Below are 19,949 nucleotides of genomic sequence, written 5' to 3'. Positions count from 1 at the left end.
GTAATATGCTGACGATTACAACATGTTATCATGACTGTCGCCAACCAAAATATCTGCCGGCTCCTTTTCTCACTCTTCCTAAAAATGAACATTTTACGATCTTGTATGTACCCACCATTTTCTGCAACATGGAAATTATTGCACCACAAATGCTGACAACGCATCCTCCTTTCCATTGGAAATGCGTTGGGGGTCCCTCCCCTTCTGCTACGTAGCCAAGATGCCTACCGTTGTTCAGCGCTTCACACTCAACTTTTTGATTATTTGAGTGCATTATCTGGGTAATTATAGTGCACTTTAATCTGAAAAAAATCACAAATAATCACTTTACATAAAATAGTAATATTTTTTTTGGAATGCACCATATTGACCCCTCACTTCACAGGAAAACTGAGTTCGGACAAAAACTAAGAATGCAAGGTTAAAGGTGAAGATGACAGTGATGATGTCCACAGACAGTTTGTGCAGCGTGTGATACTGTTGACCTTTCTTTTGTTTACTGATTTAAATTAATTCAAAATCTGCCCATGCTCACTGGAGCCTTTTGTGTAAATGCAAAGCACATTTCTTGTTCCACTAGTCCAGACTCCACTCCTCTTCCTCTCTTTTGGGACTTATGGGGAGCTTGTTTTGCTCACACCTTTCCCACTGTTCCTGTCAGCACATCCAGATTCTGTGCGGCATCCTCAACCCTCAGCTCCCTCTATGGCTGACCCCCCACAACACCAACACCCAACAGACACCCCTGGCGGCATGATTAATAGCTCTCTGCTGGGACTCTCCATCCACTCAGCACATTGTTGAGAGGCTCTGAGACAGGACAACAGTTGCATCCCCTCTTCACACTGGGCCTAAGCCTCCCTGTCAGTTCCCCGTTAGGGCGCCGTTAACTGGCCAGATTTACAGCTACTAACCAGCACTAGGTGGCAGCCTGTCTGGGACGGTGAGCCACTACGATCAATCGTAGTACTCTTGATGGGGAGTTTTTGAACTTGTAGGCCAAAGGCTTGACACTGTATAACACCTGTATAATCCATGGCGCTAGTCAGTCAAGCAAACAATTTGTCACCTGGGGCTCTGCGAACTTGAGACAGCATTCTTTTCTCTTTTTTTTTTAGACCTTTCTGACATTTTAAAGCTCAAATAATAAATCATAAAATTACTAGTCATGTAAATCATTAGTGGAGGCAAATTTCATGTCAGTGGTAAAATTATTATAGCCAAAAACTAACATGGATAACAATGTATATTTGTATGGTCCCCTGTGAAATACATATACATAAATGGACAGGAAAGGACAAACCCTCAGACACTGGGATGAAGCATAACCTACTGCACATGAATCTAACATGACTACAGTTAGTGTAAAAATAATATACATTTTGACAATACCATTTTCTTCAACAGCCATAGAATAAGATTTTAATATATAATGATATAACATGTGAGTACAATGAGAAAGAAGAATATATATTTTTTGACCATCACTGAGGAATAACGAGAAATAAATACTAATTTAACATTTATTGGCAACATTTTTGGTCATATGGCCCAGCTCTAGGTACTTCTGGGTCAATTTAAAGTGAACAAAAGCCCAAATGCCCCAGATATGACCTGCAACGGCAGCAGACTATTAGTCTCATTTGTTTGTGACTTCAGATCAAAATGTGTTTGTGATCAACTTCACTGCAAAAGAAAATTCTTAAAAATTAAGACGACATGTTTTGAAGATACAGCAGAATTTGCAACATTGTAAGTAAAACATATGATGAAATGTATAATAGTATGCAGACTGACAACTGGGGGTCCTTTGTCTCCTTCACACTTGGAAAATACTAAAATAAATTGTTTTAATTTATGATTTTACAGATTTATTTTACCATTGTTAAAATTCATAATTGTATTCATTGTTGGTATTGGCATTGTTGTACCGTGAGATTATAGAATAAGAAAATGCTAATCTCATTAATCAATAAAGTAGATAATCATGAGCCGCAGTTACTTCATCTTCCAATGTGATTAATTACCCCAAAATATAATGGGATTTAATTATCCATGTAAAATAACCCAATGTCAAGCCTGACAAAAATTAATGTAAGTGACAAGTCCACCCACCTAGTTTATCGTCTTTTGAATGTGTCATAAAAATAATACTGACAGGAGGGCTGAGAATCTGACCCGTAATCTCATACTTAAAGCTACGGGACACCGGGGACACGTGGCAGACATGTTAAGAATTGCCATGAGGCAGATTCTCCTTGCTCAGAATGCCTTCATGAGTAAACATATTTGCATAAGTGGCTAAGCGATATGAATTATGGTTCCTCTTCCTCGGCAGCTGCCAGCTGCCTACTGCCGCTTCAATTGGGGAGTGATATATGAGTGAAGATCAGGTGACGGGGAAGAGGAAGGGATTGGTGAGAGAAGGAAGGAGGGTAAAAGGTCACAACAAGTTCCCAAGCGCTCAAGGTGCAACCCCTGGAGGCCGGCCAGTGCCTGCCTGACAACGGCTAGGGACTGACACAACATACACGCGTGCTTGACCTTGAAAAGAAACTAAGAGGGCACAGCATATGTGCATTTTGTCTCGATGACTGACATGATTGTAAAATATGGTGAATTAGTGAAGCTGCCAGTAGCACATGGATTAGCCAAGAGAAGGCAAGAAAGGAAAAAGAAAATAAAAAAACACAGATGACATTGTACTGGAGCCACTCACCACCTTTATCTTTTATTTTAACAGATAAAATAAATGATTTGGTGCAAACAATGAATGTTACATGTTGGGGTCTGAAAATTAGTTAATTAAAAAATATACTTTTTGTCATAATTCCATTATTCTATGCCAAATTAAATCTGTTTTGTGTTGTGCTTTGGGGAAACCAGGATAATTATTTTAAAGGTCAGCTGGAGAGTAATCAAATCATCCTCTACAATGTTCGTGCTGCAAATCCACTGCCATGCCCCCTGATATCTACCTCTGGTGCTGTGCTGGTGATTCAGGTCAATTAGAGGTGTGCTTGTGAATTTCGTTAGTGTTTGGATGAAAAGGAGAAAGCTGTCAGTCAAAGAGCCACTCTGGCTTTGTATCCGAGGGGCTGCAAGGGGCTGCGAGGGGCTCTAAACCTGTATTTGTATGAATAAAAATGAAGGGATTTAGGAGCAGACTTGTCAAAAGAAAAAAAATCTGCCCTTCGCTGCAGCAGAGGGGGTTGGTGAGAAAGGAGGGTCGAAGGAGAGAATTGAAGATTTGAGAAGCTGAGGCTCAGTGACTTCTGCATAAAAAAGGCATAACTGCAAAGTAAAAGTGAGCAGGAGAGGAAATAAAATGTATGTCAGAATCAAGGGCTCTTATCTGCCTTCTCTTCCTGTCTGAGGTATAGTCCAGCAATAAAATAAATCCACAGAATTATTCATCAAGAGACTGAGTCTGATTGATGACAATCCTACACAGGAGAGATCCCCTGTCAATGTCAAGTAAGAGACAAAGACTCAATAAGCATCTCAAAACAATGCTTCAGATGTTCAGACACCAAAAACAATAGGTTCTCTGTGCATTCCTACAATGGCAGCGGCAATTTAAATTTAGAGCCAATTTATCAATATCAGTGTCTTGTGTTTAATTCCAGTGTAGTGTCTGGATTAGTCAGTGCAAGAGCTACAAGACTGTTCAGACGGTGGTTCACCAAAATAGTCATCATCATACCACAACATGACAAGGGTTGTTCGATTAAGGTTGAAAATATCATGAAAATAATAAACACACTAATAGGAAATCATTGATCAATGATGCATCATCCTGATAGGAAGTATTCTCCTCCCCCTTTGCTCATCAGAACATACCAAAAAAAACTCCCTGTTTAAATACATAAAAGTGTAGTCTGATTTGCTGTACAACCTCAGCACCATGTGTTTTAGTCTAATAGTTTATGTTGTACAAATGGACATGTCCCTGCTCTAAATGTCCACCCAGTGGCTATGTGAAAAATATGGGAGCTTAACTTAAAAGCTTTTTGTGCAGTTCTATTCTTCTTTTTTTATTGAAAGCACAATGTCTGTGTCATGTTTCCTACTAGTTTAAGGGGAAAACCTTTGTAAGCCAGAACACACCACAGTTCTTTGCTAGCCCGTGCACATTTTAAGCCAGATGCTGGCCAAGTGTGGAGAGCAGTCAATTACACGGGTCGAATGAGGTTAGGGATGGAGCATTAGATATCAGGCTCAATCCAAACTGCCCCATTTGAACAAGAGGAAAGGCTCCTGCTTCCCGGGACTGATTTGCCTAGCTGACTGAGCGAGATGGAGCTGAGGCATCACGACACATGGTCCATCGTTGCCCGTCTACAACTGTGCTCTCATTGTTGGGAGTCGAGAGAGGACCTTACATTTTCCAGGAGTTGAAGGAAACTTTTTTTCCCTGCTTTCAAAAAAGAGAAGCAACACTTCCTTTCCCAGAACAATTTATCTCTCTGCTTGACAAGACTGCCTGCTATATTTACCCAACTAAAATTGCAGATGATATACTTCCAGCTGCACTACTCTCGAGCTCTATGGCACATGGTCCTGTCAATCAGCTTAGTTACAACAGAGCAAGACCGCCTGAGCAGAGAAACCCTGGGCCAAACAGGGAGAGCGACGAGAGAGAGAGAAAGAGAAAGATAGAACGAGAGAGAGAGAGAATGAGAAAGAGAGAGAGAGTGAGTGAGAGAGAGAGAGGAGAGACAGACAAGGGCTGAGAAACCTTGTGGGGACTAATTCATATTTCCTTAACTGGATGGCTTTTGTTGTTAGAGGGAACAGAGATGCGCGCCAGAGTGAATGAAATTACTGTGCTGTCAGTAAGCAGACAGCTGGGCTGCTGCGAAGCCTCAAAGCAGCAGCACAACACAGCCCACCCACAAGATTTCCTACCAAAATAATGCTGTTTCTGAGACACAACTATAGATCTATTAGATTGTTATGCTGCTGAAAAACAAAACAAATTGATCAGTCCGTCAAGCACAGAATTCCGCTCTACTGTGGTTATTTGAGCTCCATTTTGTCTCTCATCAGGGCATAGAAGTAACATCTGAGACGCTCGGTATAGAGGGGATTAGGGCTTAAGGATGCAACCAAGCCTTCAAACGTCCTTGACATGGACTCATTACTTCATGCAAATGCTAAAAAAATAAAAAAAAAAACTGTAAAAATATTTCAATTTCTTATTCGAATTCTGGTCAAATGCAATGGCTGTAATGGAATCATTTCAAGAGATGGTCACGGAGGAACATGAGCTTTTGGTGATTTGAGGACAGAAGGGAAAGGGTTACTGGGAGAGGAAAAGGGTGGATTCCTCCTCAGCCAGCAGCGCCTGTCCGTCTTAGTAGCAGAGGCATTCCCTGGAGGAATACAGCAGAGGTGGGGGCTCCGACTGTGCAGCTCCATGTGTTGCATCTTTCCCATTGCTAACAACTTACACAACTGTAGAGTAGGACTGTGGGAGCTGCCTGGACAGTCATTGCAAAGGCATGACAACATACAGGATTGTCTTCAGAGCCAGCTTGGGCCTCTCAGGATGTGGGGGGGTGTCAGACAAGCACCAGTGCAACACACACTTGAGCCATTCTTTGGGAAAGGAAGATATTGTGAGATTTTTGTATGTTGTAGGCACAAGCTCAATCGGATGAGGCCATCACTAACATTCTAGATCCGGGCCCGCTGACAAGTGTTGTTTATACCCTCAACAAACTGCAGGATGGAAGAACATTTTTTTCTGTATGTCAATGTATGTAAAAGCAGGGACGGTAGGTTATTTGACTTTTTCCCCAAATTTGGGAACAAAATACACTAATATGGTATTAATTGTTATCTTTTGCTGGAAATTGTAAATTATTTTTGTGCCAATATTTGGCCTCTACTGACTTCAATTTTTCCTCCAAACATTTGAGCGATATTTGAGCAAGGCCAGGAAAATGTCCATTTCAGGAATAGATTTTCTTCTCTCAGCACCTGAGAAGAAATTGTGTCTCTGGTAGTGATGCACTGATCAAGGTTTTTTTATTAACCACACTACCATTGTCAGAGACAACCCACCTGATCAGCAAGAGTACAAAAAGTATTTCTGTTCTAAAACATATCTGATGGGTATATATTTCTGAAAAGCAAATCAGCTTAAGCAGTAACTTAATTAATACAAATTTTAAATCGACAGATCTCTACATTAATGCATTTTCAATGAGACTATGTAATGCAGACAAGGTTTAAAGTGAGTGAGCTAAAGGCTAAGAAGCTGAAACCTCATTCAAAAGGAGAATTTGTGAATGAGCCTTGTTATCAATCAATCAAATTTTATTTGTATAGCCCATATTCACAAATCACAATTTGTCTCATAGAGCTATACAAGCTGTGACATCCTCTGCCCTTAACCCTCAACAAGAGTAAGAAAAAAATACCCCAAAAAACTTTTAACAGGGGAAAAAAAAAACATCAGAGAAATAGTAGAGTAATTACAGCATTGGTTAGAGCAAATAGTTTGTAGCAAAAAGGAAGGTATTAATGGAGGAATTATTGTCAGTAATGGTCGAGTATCTGAGGAGACATATCAATCAGTCTTGTTGTAGTCATAGTCATGATCAGCTGCCACCACAATCAGGATGCACTTGCTGTCACTTCAGAGCTGCTAGAACTGCAAAAGTAAAATAGTGCATTTTGTGCAAACACTGCACTCCTGCTCAACAAGAGCCTGTTGTGATCTGAATATAGTTTTGAGTTTTCAAATTCCCTCAGGCATTTGGCAAGAGGTCTCAGGATATGAAAAGTAAACAAAAGGAAGTGAACATATTTGCTATGCTGTTTAATGTGAAACCAGCTGATGTGCCTGACAACCTACAACACAAAAACACTGAGCTGCAAAGCAACAATGAGCACAGAGCTTGGTACAACAACCCTTCTAAAGTTCTATAAAGTGTTTTACGTCCCAAGACTTTTTCCATTCTGAGGGGACATGCACTGAACTTTATCCCCGTTTGGGACCAACTGCTGCTGCGAGCAATTCTTTTCAAAAAAGACTCACAAAGACATAGACTCAAGGTTCACTCAGGACTGACAAACCTTGAAAGCCATCAGTGAGTAGCATCTTCATCATAACAATCATGTGACCTCAGACACCTCACCAAAGCACTGGAAGTGTTATTGTGATATTAGGGATGCCACAGTGTGGTTATGTTCCCACCACATCAACTCATTACATCACCAGTGATACTGAATAAACTAGACATTTGTGTGTGTTGGATTTCACTACATGCAGCTTCCTTCTTCTGTTGCACCTTCATGAACGTGATATCTCAAGAATGCCTTGAGGGAATTTCTAAAAATTTGGTATAAACATTTGCAAAGTGTTTGAGTCCACAAAAAATAAGTAAACTTTGTAGCAGCTGAATCCGATACAATTGAAGTAACTGGTGACCAAGACTTCAGACTTAATAAAACAACAGAATAAACATAACATGCCTCCATACTGCTTGTGTGGTGACATTCAAGTGTCCGCAAGCCCCAACGTTCAAATTCAATGTGTTAAGCCTAATGTGATATGTTAAGATCATCTTAAGGGAATGTCTTTAAATTTGGTGCAAAAATTCACTTGGACTTAAAGATGAACTGATTAGACTTTGGTGGCTGAAGGTCAATGGGTCAAGGTCATATGACCTTACATAGTTGTAAACAATATATCAGGAATGCCCAAAGGGAATTTCATTACATCCGGCACAATTCACAAAGAATCATGGATGACCTGATTAGAATCAGGGCACTATGGCCTCTCATAACACGTGTTGCCTTCCTTCCGGATCACACCCTGACAGGAGACTCTGAATCAGCAGTGCTACACATTTTGTATAAGAGGTCCGTCGTGGAAACCCTGTATTCACAGTTTTTGTCTCCACTGTTTAACATTTACCACCTTATTCATCGCCTCGTTCACCACCTCTCCTCTTCACTGTCCATGTGTCAGTGTGTGAGTGAGTAGAGGCAGGGCGAGCCCGGGCCTGCATGTGTGAATGTAGACTCAGCAGAGGAGAGGAGATGAGATGAGATGAGAAAGTGACGTGACTCGCTAAAATACAGAGACAGACAAGCTAAATCTTTGGTGCACTGATGTGACCAAGGAAATTTTTATTCACACAGAGTTTTAGGCACATGTGCGACCAAAATGGTTACACCCTGGAGCCCTGTTACTGTCTTTGTCTTGGGACCTAAACATTATAAAGACAAACTTTGAGCTAATTCAGCAAAGCTGCTCTAAAGATATGACATAGAATAACTCCTCCAATTGGGACACAACAATTTATAACAGGTCTATAGTGTAACAGGGCAGAGGTCATGAATTAAATTTATCCATCAGTGGGTGCAGTATGATAAGAAAAATGCATCAGCAAAATACATTTTTTCAGGATTTTAGAAATCAGCAAAAATTAGTTAATTAAACAGCCCTACACTATCATCTAATGATCATATGTTTGAGAATTTAAAAAAAATTAAAGAACAACAAATATTTTTCTCATATCTGATACAGTTTTGTGTTGTTTCATCTTTCCTGACAGGGATTTAAAAAACAATATTGAAAGAGCCAGGAAGCATTTTTGTTTCGACAAGTAAAGAAAGTCTCCATTTTATCTAAACTGTATATATTCTAAATCCTGGGAATTCTCTTACAGGACACATTTTGCATTGAATGATATTCTAGTACTACCAGAAAATTAAAAGTAATACTTCTAATTGCATCCCTGGTGGATATTACTGCACCTCACTCACCTTCCCCTTGTTTTTTGTAAATAAACTTGCAGTCTACCACCAGATAACACTTATCTTTATCGTTGTCTCAAAGAAGTGTATCATATTTCTTTCACAGAAAAACCGTGATTTCTTAAAATGTTCCAATAGAAAAATCTAGAGAAAAGATCCACTGTTGCAAGATAATGTTGACAAGTTTGAAAGGCCAAGATATTTCTCTGTTTTCTCAGAGGAAATCTACTGAGCTTACCTGATTAAATATCCCCTTTCAATTTGGACAAGGTAAAAGGAACTCACAGTGTGTTAAATGTGTTAAAACAATGAAAAATGAAAGACAAAATACAGCTATCTTTGATGAATAGTGACAGAATCAGATTTAGTTTAGAAGTTACTTAACTAAACTAATAATACTAAACTAACATATGGGTTTTATAAGATTTGGAGTGCTCCATATCTGTCAGAAATTGTGCATTTCAATTTAAATAAAGCCTGAATGGTTTTTTTCATTTATGGTGGTGTGAAAGCTGTCAGTCAGACAGTTTGGTCCGCACAAATCAAACTGGTAAAGATCCCAATACCTTTCACCCAAACTACTTCATCCCGTTCCCACATACCTGTAATGCTGTTGAGGATTTCTTTGAGGTGTCCAAAGCTGTTGAGTAATGGGTCCTGTTCTTCATCCTGGGCAGAGAAACGTGAGAGAAAAATGATGAGAAGCAAGAAGTCATAGTTGCCATATAAAAAAAAAAACATTTCTATAAATAAGTAGGGGGCTAATTATAGTAAACTTCATTCAGTATATTGTGCATAACAAATGACTCAAAAATATATCGGTTAGACTAATTATGATGTTTTTGCCTCCAAAGAAATACCCAACTTATTAACACAGCTCCTTGTTGTACTAAGAGTATCGCATTAAGGGTCAGCAGTTATTGGCCCCAGCTCAAAGCATAAGACTAAAACTGTTTCTATCATGCTGTTAGCAGGGTGATAATATCTGTCCCTGATGAGATGGCTGAAATAGAATTGGCAACAGTCTAAAACACAAAGATGTGTGACTGTGAATATCAAACTGTGTGAAAATAGCCCAGATATGATATCACAAAAGAAAAACAAGTTTTTTACCAAAATCTAAAAATAAGCTATATTAATTGTAGCTATAAACTGATTAACTCAATATCACATTTTGGTCGAGGATATTACATTCTCAATTATCACATGCCAGGCGTACAGTCTTGGATATCACTACCGATTTAAACCTAATAATGTTAAATGTTAACATAACATAACATAAATGTCACTGTTGTACATGTAAAATGTACCGATAGCAATGGAATGTCAAGGATTCTTTTGTTTTTTTCACATTTTTAATGTGATTCGTTTTGTACCATCTTAATCTTCTACTTCTTCAAAGAGAGCTGAGAGGAAAGGATACATGTTCCATTCTACAACGTCATAATACATTTAAGCTTTTCAATGACAAAAGGTATCAGTCCAACATTTCCACTCCTTCCCTTTTCAGACATTTCCTGTCCCATCAACCCATTTTCAGCCATTTATCCTTTTGAATTCAGACTAGTTTGTGTTATCACCCCTTTTCCTCATCCTAAGGGGAAGGATATTCAGTTGGTTGCAATAAGCAAACTTCTATATATAACAATAAACATTCTGAGCCTTCAACTTTAGATTTTTAGTTGTAGGCTTGATAAAGAGTTAATCGTCTAGTAGAGTAGTAATGTGGACTATAAACTAGTAGGATTGGTGAAAGTAGATTTAATCATGTGTAATGAATGAAGTGGTCCCTGTGGCTGAGGTTTCGGAAAAAAACGAGTTGTGCCTCCAACAGGTGCGCTGACAATATTCCTATGCTCACAATCATTGCTAGGCTAATTGTTAAAGCCATAAGAAAGTTATTTCTACTTTAAGTCTGCCCAGAACAGTGCAAAGTCACCAGAGACATGTTTCAAATCTCAAGAGCTTAAGGCCACAGTATTTGACCACAAGATGTCTAGTCCTCATCATCCTTAGTCAAAGGGAGCATTTGAGGTTTCACCAAACCCGCAAGGTCATCCTTTTCAAACACTGTCTTGAGTCTGTGATCCTTTGTCCTGTTTACTGTCCATGAAGCTGCGCAGGGATCTTTTGGGTTCAGTTCCATTGAGTTACTTTTGGCCATAGATGACAGACCCTACAGCTCCTTGAGACTCTGGTTAGCACTGAAAGGATAGAAGAGTAAATCTGAAAACTGTTAAGCTCCCAATTATAATTCGATTCTCTAATTTAATAAGGCAGAATTTAAGGTTCAAGATTTAAGGTGAATGTAAAAACAATAATTTTGTTATGACCTGCTAATAGGAGAAAGAGTTGCTACTATTGTATGCACTCCTGTGGTTGTCAATTTGTGTTGTTTGTCTTTTTCCCTTCAGCTTCTTGGCTTGTATTTATTGGCCTTTTATATCTATTGCACTTGAAGAGTAAAGTTCAGTGGTCATCTACATTAGTTATTTTATTATTTTGCCTTCACCTGGTCCACCACAGCCTCTTCCTCTTCTCCCTGCCCAACCTATGAGCGTCTGTGTGTTTTATCTTGTTTTCTCAGTCTCTGTCACCTCTGGGCTATTGTTTACTTTACAGGTTCCCTTTCCTGACTGGTCCACACATCAGGCTCACCCTTAGCTTCTTTAACATCTCCAAATGGTCCACGGACACAGCCACAGACTCTGCTGCCCAGTCTCTGACAGACACATCTTTTTAAAGCCTTCTAAAGCTGTGTATGCTGTTCTTGCCTCACTCTCTTTGTTGCCTGTACTATAAAGCACGTTGAGTGGTCATCAACACTAGAAAGGTTCTATATAAATACAGACCATTTACCATATATTGGCATAATGCTAATGCATTGTAAAATTGCATTTAAAAATATTTCAATAATCTGACATTTATAATGATAATCTATATCACTTTTGGCTCATATTCCAAAGCCCTGGTATAAAGCATTATTTAAAAGAAATGTCAGTGTTTAATAAAAGCACTTTGTAAACCATGTTTTTAAGTGGCCACACAGACAGCTGCAGAAGTGCAACCCAACACAGTATCTGAAAAGTCATTATACCTAAAACTGTCCTGGTCAAAATCATTGGCACCCCTGATTGCAGTTTATTTATTTAGATCTTGAGAAATAAATACAAATTAACCAGTTTTATACGACCAGAATATGAAATCAATGTCAAAGGTGAATAGTGAAATAATATAAAAGGAAAGAAAATTACCTTTAACATTATTATTGTCACCCTTTTGAATTGAAATTGAAAACATATAAGACTCACCTGGGCTAAATTTTCAGTTTTCACACAACTTGTATTAACCAATGAAAGATGTTTTTAATGTATATAAAAGGGGGCTGATTGTTTCCAGTATAACAATGACGACAAAAGAAATGAGGGTATTGGAAAAGGTGTAATAAAAAAACATAATCTACAGGCTACAAGGGAATCAACAAATATCGTAAAATCTGTTTCAACACTTTGTAATGTTATCAAGAATTTTCAGTCATAAAACTGTTAAATGCTTCAAGGATGTGGTGCTGAGAGGAAACGCAGAAGTCTGTAAAGCTTGGTGCATCTTGTGGAAAAAACACCTCACAAGAAATCTAAAGAGCTGCAGGCTGACCTGGAGAGGTGGTTTCAGTCAGTACCATACACCACAAACTAAACCAAGAAAGGCTCCATGGGCGAAGGCCAAGTAGGACACCACTATTGAAAGAAAAGCACAAAAAGGCAAGACTAATGCTTGCAAAAAAACTCTAAATACACCACAGTCTGTGGACAGATGAAACCAAAGTAGAGGTCTTTTGGATTGTAGTGCATCGATTTATTTATGGGCAACAAAATTAAGCCCATAAGAAAAAGAACACTGAAACACGGTGGAGGTTCTGTCATGCCACTTAATGTATCAGAGGAATAATTTTAGAGTGTAACATAGTGTCGGAAAACTATGTATGTGGCAAACCCAAGAGGGTCTTTCATAAGGAAAACACACAACAGCACACTTTCTGCAGCTCAAAAGAATGGTTGAAAAAGAAAGGATGGTCTGTTTTCACCTGGCCAGCAATGAGTCCTGACCTAAATTCCACTAAAAATCGGTCCAGAGCTGAAAACTGCCACTAAAAAGCAGGCCTCCTGCAAACTTAAAAGAGCTTGAATGCAAAGCAATGGAAAATAGCAAAAATACAAGCAGTCAAGCTTCTAGATGGCTGCAAGAAACATTTACATGCAGTTATTGATGCCAAAGTTTCTGCAACCAAATACTAATGAAGGGTGCCAATAACTGCTTTGGTATATTGTTGTTCTGCAACCTTGGGCATTCATTAAAATATTGTGGTCTGCAAACATGAAAAAAAAAAGGAAAAACATAACTTCGATCAGAAATACTAACCCTGGTCTAGTGAATTCAGTTCCACCCACTGGTTGAGTTTTCATGTTTTCAGTACTTCTGTTAAAAGACAGTAATATTAATTGAGTTTAACTTACCAGAGGAGTATGAGTATTCCATCTGGAGTTCCTCTTGATAGCTCCAACAACAGTGCCGATTTCTCCCTGGATGATGTAGATATTCTTGTCCACCATGCTTCTTTTCTGAGAGAAAGAGAGAAGTGGAGATGGTCAGTTTTGGCAGACATTCAAGCAATGGCTGTGCAATAATTCAATATTATCACTTTAAGTCCCTTTATATAACTATTTATTATATTACCTAAACGGTTCAGAGCTCAGAGATGAATTACAACATCTATTATTTAATTAAAATCTGTCACTGCTTAAGACCTGAAATACCTAACATAAATATTTTAAAATACATGAATTTGTTCCTTAGGGCAGTTTGCACCAAAATGCCACTGTCCCATCTCTTGAAACCAGAAATGCCCACATTCTTATTTACTCGAATATAGTATATTGTACAGCAGCCTTCATAAACTACGGCATGTTAAACTGGATGTACATTTTTGAGGCTGATCAGCTCTAAAGGGGACACTATAGATAGGTGTTGCTAGCCTAGATGTTGCTAGCCTAGAAACATTAAGGCTCTACACAACCCATAATGCAACACTCTGTAAAAGGCCATAGTTTTACCACTCCATTCAAAAAGAAAATATGTTGAAATGAATTAACATGTTTAGTTCGAATAAGTTTGACAAAATATTGTCTATAACAGTTTCCTTTCTCTCCTGAGCAGCCGACAATTCTGTTCCTTTTAAGTGCTGTCTTATTAATGATTGAGAAAACCCTGCATTCTAAAACCTAGATGCTACCCTCAGCTTACATAAAATAATACATGCTAGGGCTCAGCTTAGTGTGCAAAATCTTTATCACTCGATCTCTCTCGTAGAAACAATGTCATGCCATGTCAAATCATCACACTATCGGTCCACACCATCAAAGATCTTCATGAAGTTTGGCATGTTGATTTGGTCATATGAGAAACCTATGAAACGAAATCTTCTGTGTGTGTCATAGAGAAATGATTCTTGATATCATTTTAAAGCTCTTTTACACCTCCACATTTGTTTTAACAGTATTCTCCATGTAAACATTTAACATTAAGTCAAATTTTCACTTGACTTTGCCAGCATTAAAGACTACATTGCAGTTGCATATGATAATAACATAAGGGGTCCAAAAATGTATTATTAGTATTAAACAAAACATTACACTGTAATTACATGGTAAACATAATTCACCTTCAACAATCGATGTGTGCACACTGGAATTCATTATAAGTGATGGATGAAAGATCTTTTAGATATAATAGATCAAATATAAAAATCTGAAATGCTGCAAAAAGTATAATGTAATAAGTCATGTCGCTAAGCTTGAAGTCAAACTAAAAACCTCCACCTTCAAATGAATATAGAAAGAGCAAAACAGAATATTTCCATATCTACAATGCGTTAAACCAATACAGATAACCAAACAGAATCAAAATGACATGCTGTTCATATTTGACAAGCAGTACTCTTCAAAATGGTTGGATTAACCTCCTTCTTGTGTCATGAATGATGTGTTCATTTTACAAGAAGACTTGTGAGCATAGCGACTAGGTGAGTGAGGCCATATTCTTTCCAATTCTTGGCAAGCAGCCTGTCCAGATTTACAAGATGAAAGTGTGATAGGTAGAAGGCTCGAAGTAAGGACAGAGTGACAGGCTTATAGCTGTTAAGATGGTCAGATAAATGAGACTTCACTAGGGATGTACAGATTACATTTTTTAAACCCCCAATTCCAATCTGAATCAATGTTGAGCCCTGATCTGATATTATATTCTCCAACACAATTTGCAGTGTACACAACAGATTCCACCTTAACACACTCGGAGGAGATGTGTGAAAGGGCCATAAAAATGCCCAAGGCATCAGCACTGAAGCAGACAGTAGTCAGGACGATTAACCTGATATGCAACAGCTCTTTCAGCATGGTGTGCAATTATTTGTTCACCATAAAGTCTGAAATCCATCGATCTCTAGTTCACAACTGCAGCAAGAAACAAAGCATTTCAATTTATCAGCAGGTTTGTCCAGCAGCATTAAACTAGTAATGCCACCTAAACTAGTCATGTCAAGTTTAATCATTTGGCCTTAAAATCTAATCTCTCATTTACTATTCAATTTCCTCATTCTGACTTCTAAAGTAATTCTACTAACACTCTCTATACATTCATAGAACAACAAAAAGTGCTGCTAATAGATGCACTGTATGAATGTGTGTGTGAATGGATGAATGGCAAACTGTAGTGTAAAGCACTATGAGTGGTACAAAGTGCTATATAAATACAAGCATTTACCATTCAAACAGTAGGCAAAATAATTAAAAACCCTGCGTGTTAAGTCTCCCCACCAGTTCAGTATCTAAAACTACATTTACCTGAGAGCTCAGGGGCAAAACTGATTCATCCCTGTTTAGAGCATTCATCAATGTTTCTTAGTTCATTTGGATCATGATGTTTTCTTTCACATTTACATTTACATTGCACTCACATTACATTCACATCTGCCTTGGTCAAAGCTTCCTAATGACACCAATGAATCACTGCATGTTGTGTGCATTTCGCACTTCCCCCTTCATACTTGGATATCAGTGACAGCTAGCACTTCATGTTTGTTCAAGATAACAAACAGCTGTACGTCTCCACAGCACAGCTCCTTCTCACAGAAAACACAGCTAACACCAACACTCCAGCTTCCAGGTCCAAAGACAGCTCCCTCCCACCGCCACACTGACTTCCCCGATGCGTGTTATTAAACTGCAACATAACTCATACAGCCATACACCCACAGGTGAGACGAGCAAGCTACCTGGCTGTCAGGTGAGCTACGGGGGTGCTAGCTAGCTGATGCGATGGAGACAGGAGCGTCTACTCTTGAGATAAAGCTAAGGAGCTAACTCCCCGGCACAGTGAGCTGTTCAAACAATGGCGATAGCGAAACAACAAATACATGGCGAGGACACGTCAATACAGTTTGATTCATTTATCAACGTACTGTGTTTACGTGGTTCACATAGCTGCTGCATTAACCAGACCACTTAGCTGACTGTCAACCACTTAGCTTAGCTCAACTAGCTAGCATGTCACTTTGCTAAGGGTAACAAGCTGTGTCTTCAGCGTTTGCTCTTCGTGACAGCAGTGATGTAATGACTGAATTTCATAAGCAAAACGCCGACTAACACACGCACCAACAGGCTTATCTGGATTTACAAAAAAAATAAGTATATTACCTGCGTGTGGCTGCTTTTTCAAAGACGGAGTCCTGCTGTAGCTAATGCTAGCCTAGCTCGGCCAGCTCGCAGGCTAGTCGGCCAACAGTGAATGAAGATGAGCAAAGTTCAGTTCACTACGACAAACAGACAGAATGAACGCTTCCGACATTCCACTGCTTGGTAGCACAATACTTCCAAACCCCGCGTCTTTGCTCAGTCTTCAGAGGAAAAGGGCCCACAGGTGAATACATGCAGCGGCTTCCTGCGGCTGTCAGTCTGGTAAACACACTGACGTGGAAAAACTCTGCGCTCTCAACCTAGCGTGATGACGGGGGGGGGGCTTTGATTGACGGGCCACAAAGTGATGCCTTTAAGCGTCATGCGGAGCTCTACAGTGAACGTGGATATCAGGGGATTATAGTTAAAGATCAATTCATATTTACAGTATGGTTTAAATCATAGATAATCACTTCGATTGTTAAATAGTAATATTAGTTTGAAAAAAGAAGGCGGGACAAGGGATGAATAGTGGAGTAGTGGCTGGTTGCGACAGGGTTGGTGACGAAAGCACTGCGTGCGTCTCCATTGGAGGGAACGGTCCCACGCTGACAACGTGACAGTATAACAGACGGTATCCTTTCACCTGGCAGGCTCTGGATCTGTGTAACACTTCTTTATGGACAAGACTGGCTGTCTGTATTTGGTCAAATACTGTCACTAATGGCTCCAGTTGGTTTGGATCCAGTGGCTGAGAGCACAGCACGCTGTAACGGAAGAAGCCACATCTGATGAGAAGCCAATACAGCAACATGATCACAACATTTTGGTGAAATGCTGCAATTTGAGAAAAATTTACAAAACAGAACCAGACAACACAAAGAACTAGAGAAGCATACAGGAAACAGAGTTAATACAAATGTTATTCTCGAATACTCTGCTGGGTTTTACCTCCCCATGTTCTCCAAGATTTATGTATACATATATACACAGAGCAAAAGTATTGATCAAATATAATTTTGCCTATGAGGACTGTGAGCACCAAACAGAGGATGGCCTACACTGTGCTGCAGTTACATGAAAGATGGCGACAGCTGGAAAGCTCAGAAAAAGCAGTATACAGTTGGGGCATATTGTTAATGATATGTATGCGATATTGTCAGTTTATATTGTGTGTACAGGCTGCTGTTGAAAATCAAGATTTTACGATTTTGTTACATGAGGTTTGATTTTTGAGCATTAAGGTTCATCCTTGGCACACAGGGATTAGGCCAACGGTTGCAACAAGGGGATCAAGAAGTTGTAGCCTTAATGTGTTTTGCTTTTATTGATGAGCAAATTAATTAGATCAGCAAAACCTAAAAGCAACAAATCTGATGATTGAACAATAGTTTATGTCATGTAAAAATCATTCTCCAGCTACTCAGCTGTGGGGGTTTGGTGCTTCTCATTGTCTTCTGTGAAGTGAATTGAACATGCTTGGGTTCTGAACTGTTGGTCAAATAAAACTAGCAATTTAAAATAACATTTAAAACTTACATTTAAATGCCACAGAATGTTACGTGTGAAAACCTCAAGAGATAAACTGTCAGAAATAATGAAAACAGCCAGTCTGACACCAACAGTTATGCTGCCACATAACAGGCTGATTAGTAAATGCATGAATGAGCAGATGATGAGGTGTTCCTGATAAAGTGCTTGATGTGTGAAAACTGGCTTTGGGACAGTAAATGAAAAAAACCATCATAGTATTTCACAAAATGTATCCAGTTTATATATGTAGATATATGAAGACTTCAGTATTGTCTGGGTGTCTGATTACATTTGAAAGCCACTCATCTCAAGCCTGAGGAAAAGATATGATCAAAAATATCTCAAGTTAACTTCTTTTATAGCTGTCAACATATCTCATGCTCATCATGTCTCTGCTGTCCTCCTTGATTCTTTTCCTGCCACCCACTGACTCCTGGTTGATGACCTTTGACCTCTCCTCAGTGTACACTGTGAGGGCTTTTGGTCTGGTGTTCACAGACAGCTGATGTTGTCATGTTCGGGCAGTCTCTTGTTAACAGGGTCCTTTCTGCTTCACTGATGTAGTGTTCACCACAGCTGTTACATACTCAGCTGTGGTTGAAAGCTCTGGACAAAATAATAAATGGACCATAAATTCAGATTATTTCATCAAACTGCTATTTCCAAGGTCAAGAATGAACTTTCAACCATCAGCATGAATGAATGAAAGGAGTAAATGGATTTTAAACATAGTTGGGGGACAAGACGTTGGAGTTCATCTGGGACCTGTAAAGAGAGTCCTGCTTCGTCTGGCTCTGAGCTGGCTTCACTCAGCCTGATCCTGGATAACTTGTATTATGAAGCTGGTTATGTTATGAGTTTTTCAATCCAGCTACAAGCATGGTCATGTGACAAAGGTGGGGTTGTGGATTAGGAATGGATAGAAAAATAAACAAAACCAAAGTTTAGGATGATGCTGTTAGAGTAAACCAGAATGAAAATCAATCAAGTGGACAACACATATTAATAACTCTTGGTAGTGGGTGTAACTTGTCTACAGATGACACATCTTTTAAATCTGGGCACCCCTCTCTTAAATTGTATTGTGTGTATCACCCACACTGCAGTAATGCTGGTTAATAAGTGAAACCTCAAGAACTAGTTTACATTACAGGGTGAAATCTATTCTCCCCTGTCTACTCTTTAGTTACACAACATGAACAAGGTTGTTAAAACATTTTTTGGTTGAATTTCCAGTAATGTATCCTATAAGTATCTGGATTTTTTAAAGACATATTTATTAATCATTTCCTAAAATGTTGCATTTATAATCAAGGATAGTAATCGCCAGTATGTGGGTTATTTTTTCCATATAAATGAGGAAAGGGCATAGTTTTTATTTGCAGTTGTGTTTACAAAGTTGCCTCTTATTGTGAGCTGCAGTGATGAAATAAGAATGTAAAAGCAGATTAAAACTGTTAAAGGGATAGTTTGCCCAAAAATGAAAATGCCCTCATTATCTACTCACCACTATGGAGGAGGATGTCCACAAAACACTTTTGGAGTGTCAGGGGTAAACTGTGCTGCAACCAAATCCAATACAGTTGAAGTACCTGGTGACTGATTTTTCAAACGTAAAAAAAAAAACCAACAGAAAAAACATAAAACCCTTTAAACCATGTTTTTAGCCTAAATGTCCACTGTTATCTTCCTTTGGCTGCAGCGCTGTTTACCCCTGAAACTATAAAAGTCTTTTGAGTGAACTATCCCTTTAAGGCTCCTACTGGGAATGACCCAGTTAAAATGCAGTTATTTGTTAGAAGCTCTGTATTAAAACCACAGTGGACACACGAAAAGCCTGGAACAGCAAAATGACCTAGTTATTTATAAATATATCTTAACTCTCTATTTCTTTTGACTACTTTGGTC

At 38.9% G+C, this 19,949-nt stretch overlaps 1 protein-coding gene across 7 annotated transcripts in view; it reads right to left on the bottom strand.

The window, feature by feature from the left end:
* Positions 1-16,907, bottom strand: part of gbf1 (golgi brefeldin A resistant guanine nucleotide exchange factor 1) — a 78,723-nt gene extending 61,816 nt beyond the window's left edge. For all 7 annotated transcript variants that reach the window (XM_069538317.1, XM_069538319.1, XM_069538318.1 and 4 more), the window contains exons 1-3: positions 16,530-16,907; positions 13,293-13,397; positions 9,381-9,447 (exon numbers count right to left, since the gene is read on the bottom strand). In XM_069538317.1, the coding sequence (XP_069394418.1) occupies positions 9,381-9,447; positions 13,293-13,388 (163 nt within the window). In that variant the 5' untranslated portion in view covers positions 13,389-13,397; positions 16,530-16,907. The remainder of the gene's footprint in view (positions 1-9,380; positions 9,448-13,292; positions 13,398-16,529) is intronic.
* Between the last annotated feature and the right edge of the window lie 3,042 nt (positions 16,908-19,949).

Source organism: Paralichthys olivaceus, chromosome 14 (assembly GCF_024713975.1).
Source record: "Paralichthys olivaceus isolate ysfri-2021 chromosome 14, ASM2471397v2, whole genome shotgun sequence".
Taxonomy (NCBI): domain Eukaryota; kingdom Metazoa; phylum Chordata; class Actinopteri; order Pleuronectiformes; family Paralichthyidae; genus Paralichthys; species Paralichthys olivaceus.
The sequence above is the reverse complement of the archived record's forward strand: the minus strand, read 5'-3'. Positions and strand labels throughout refer to the sequence as shown.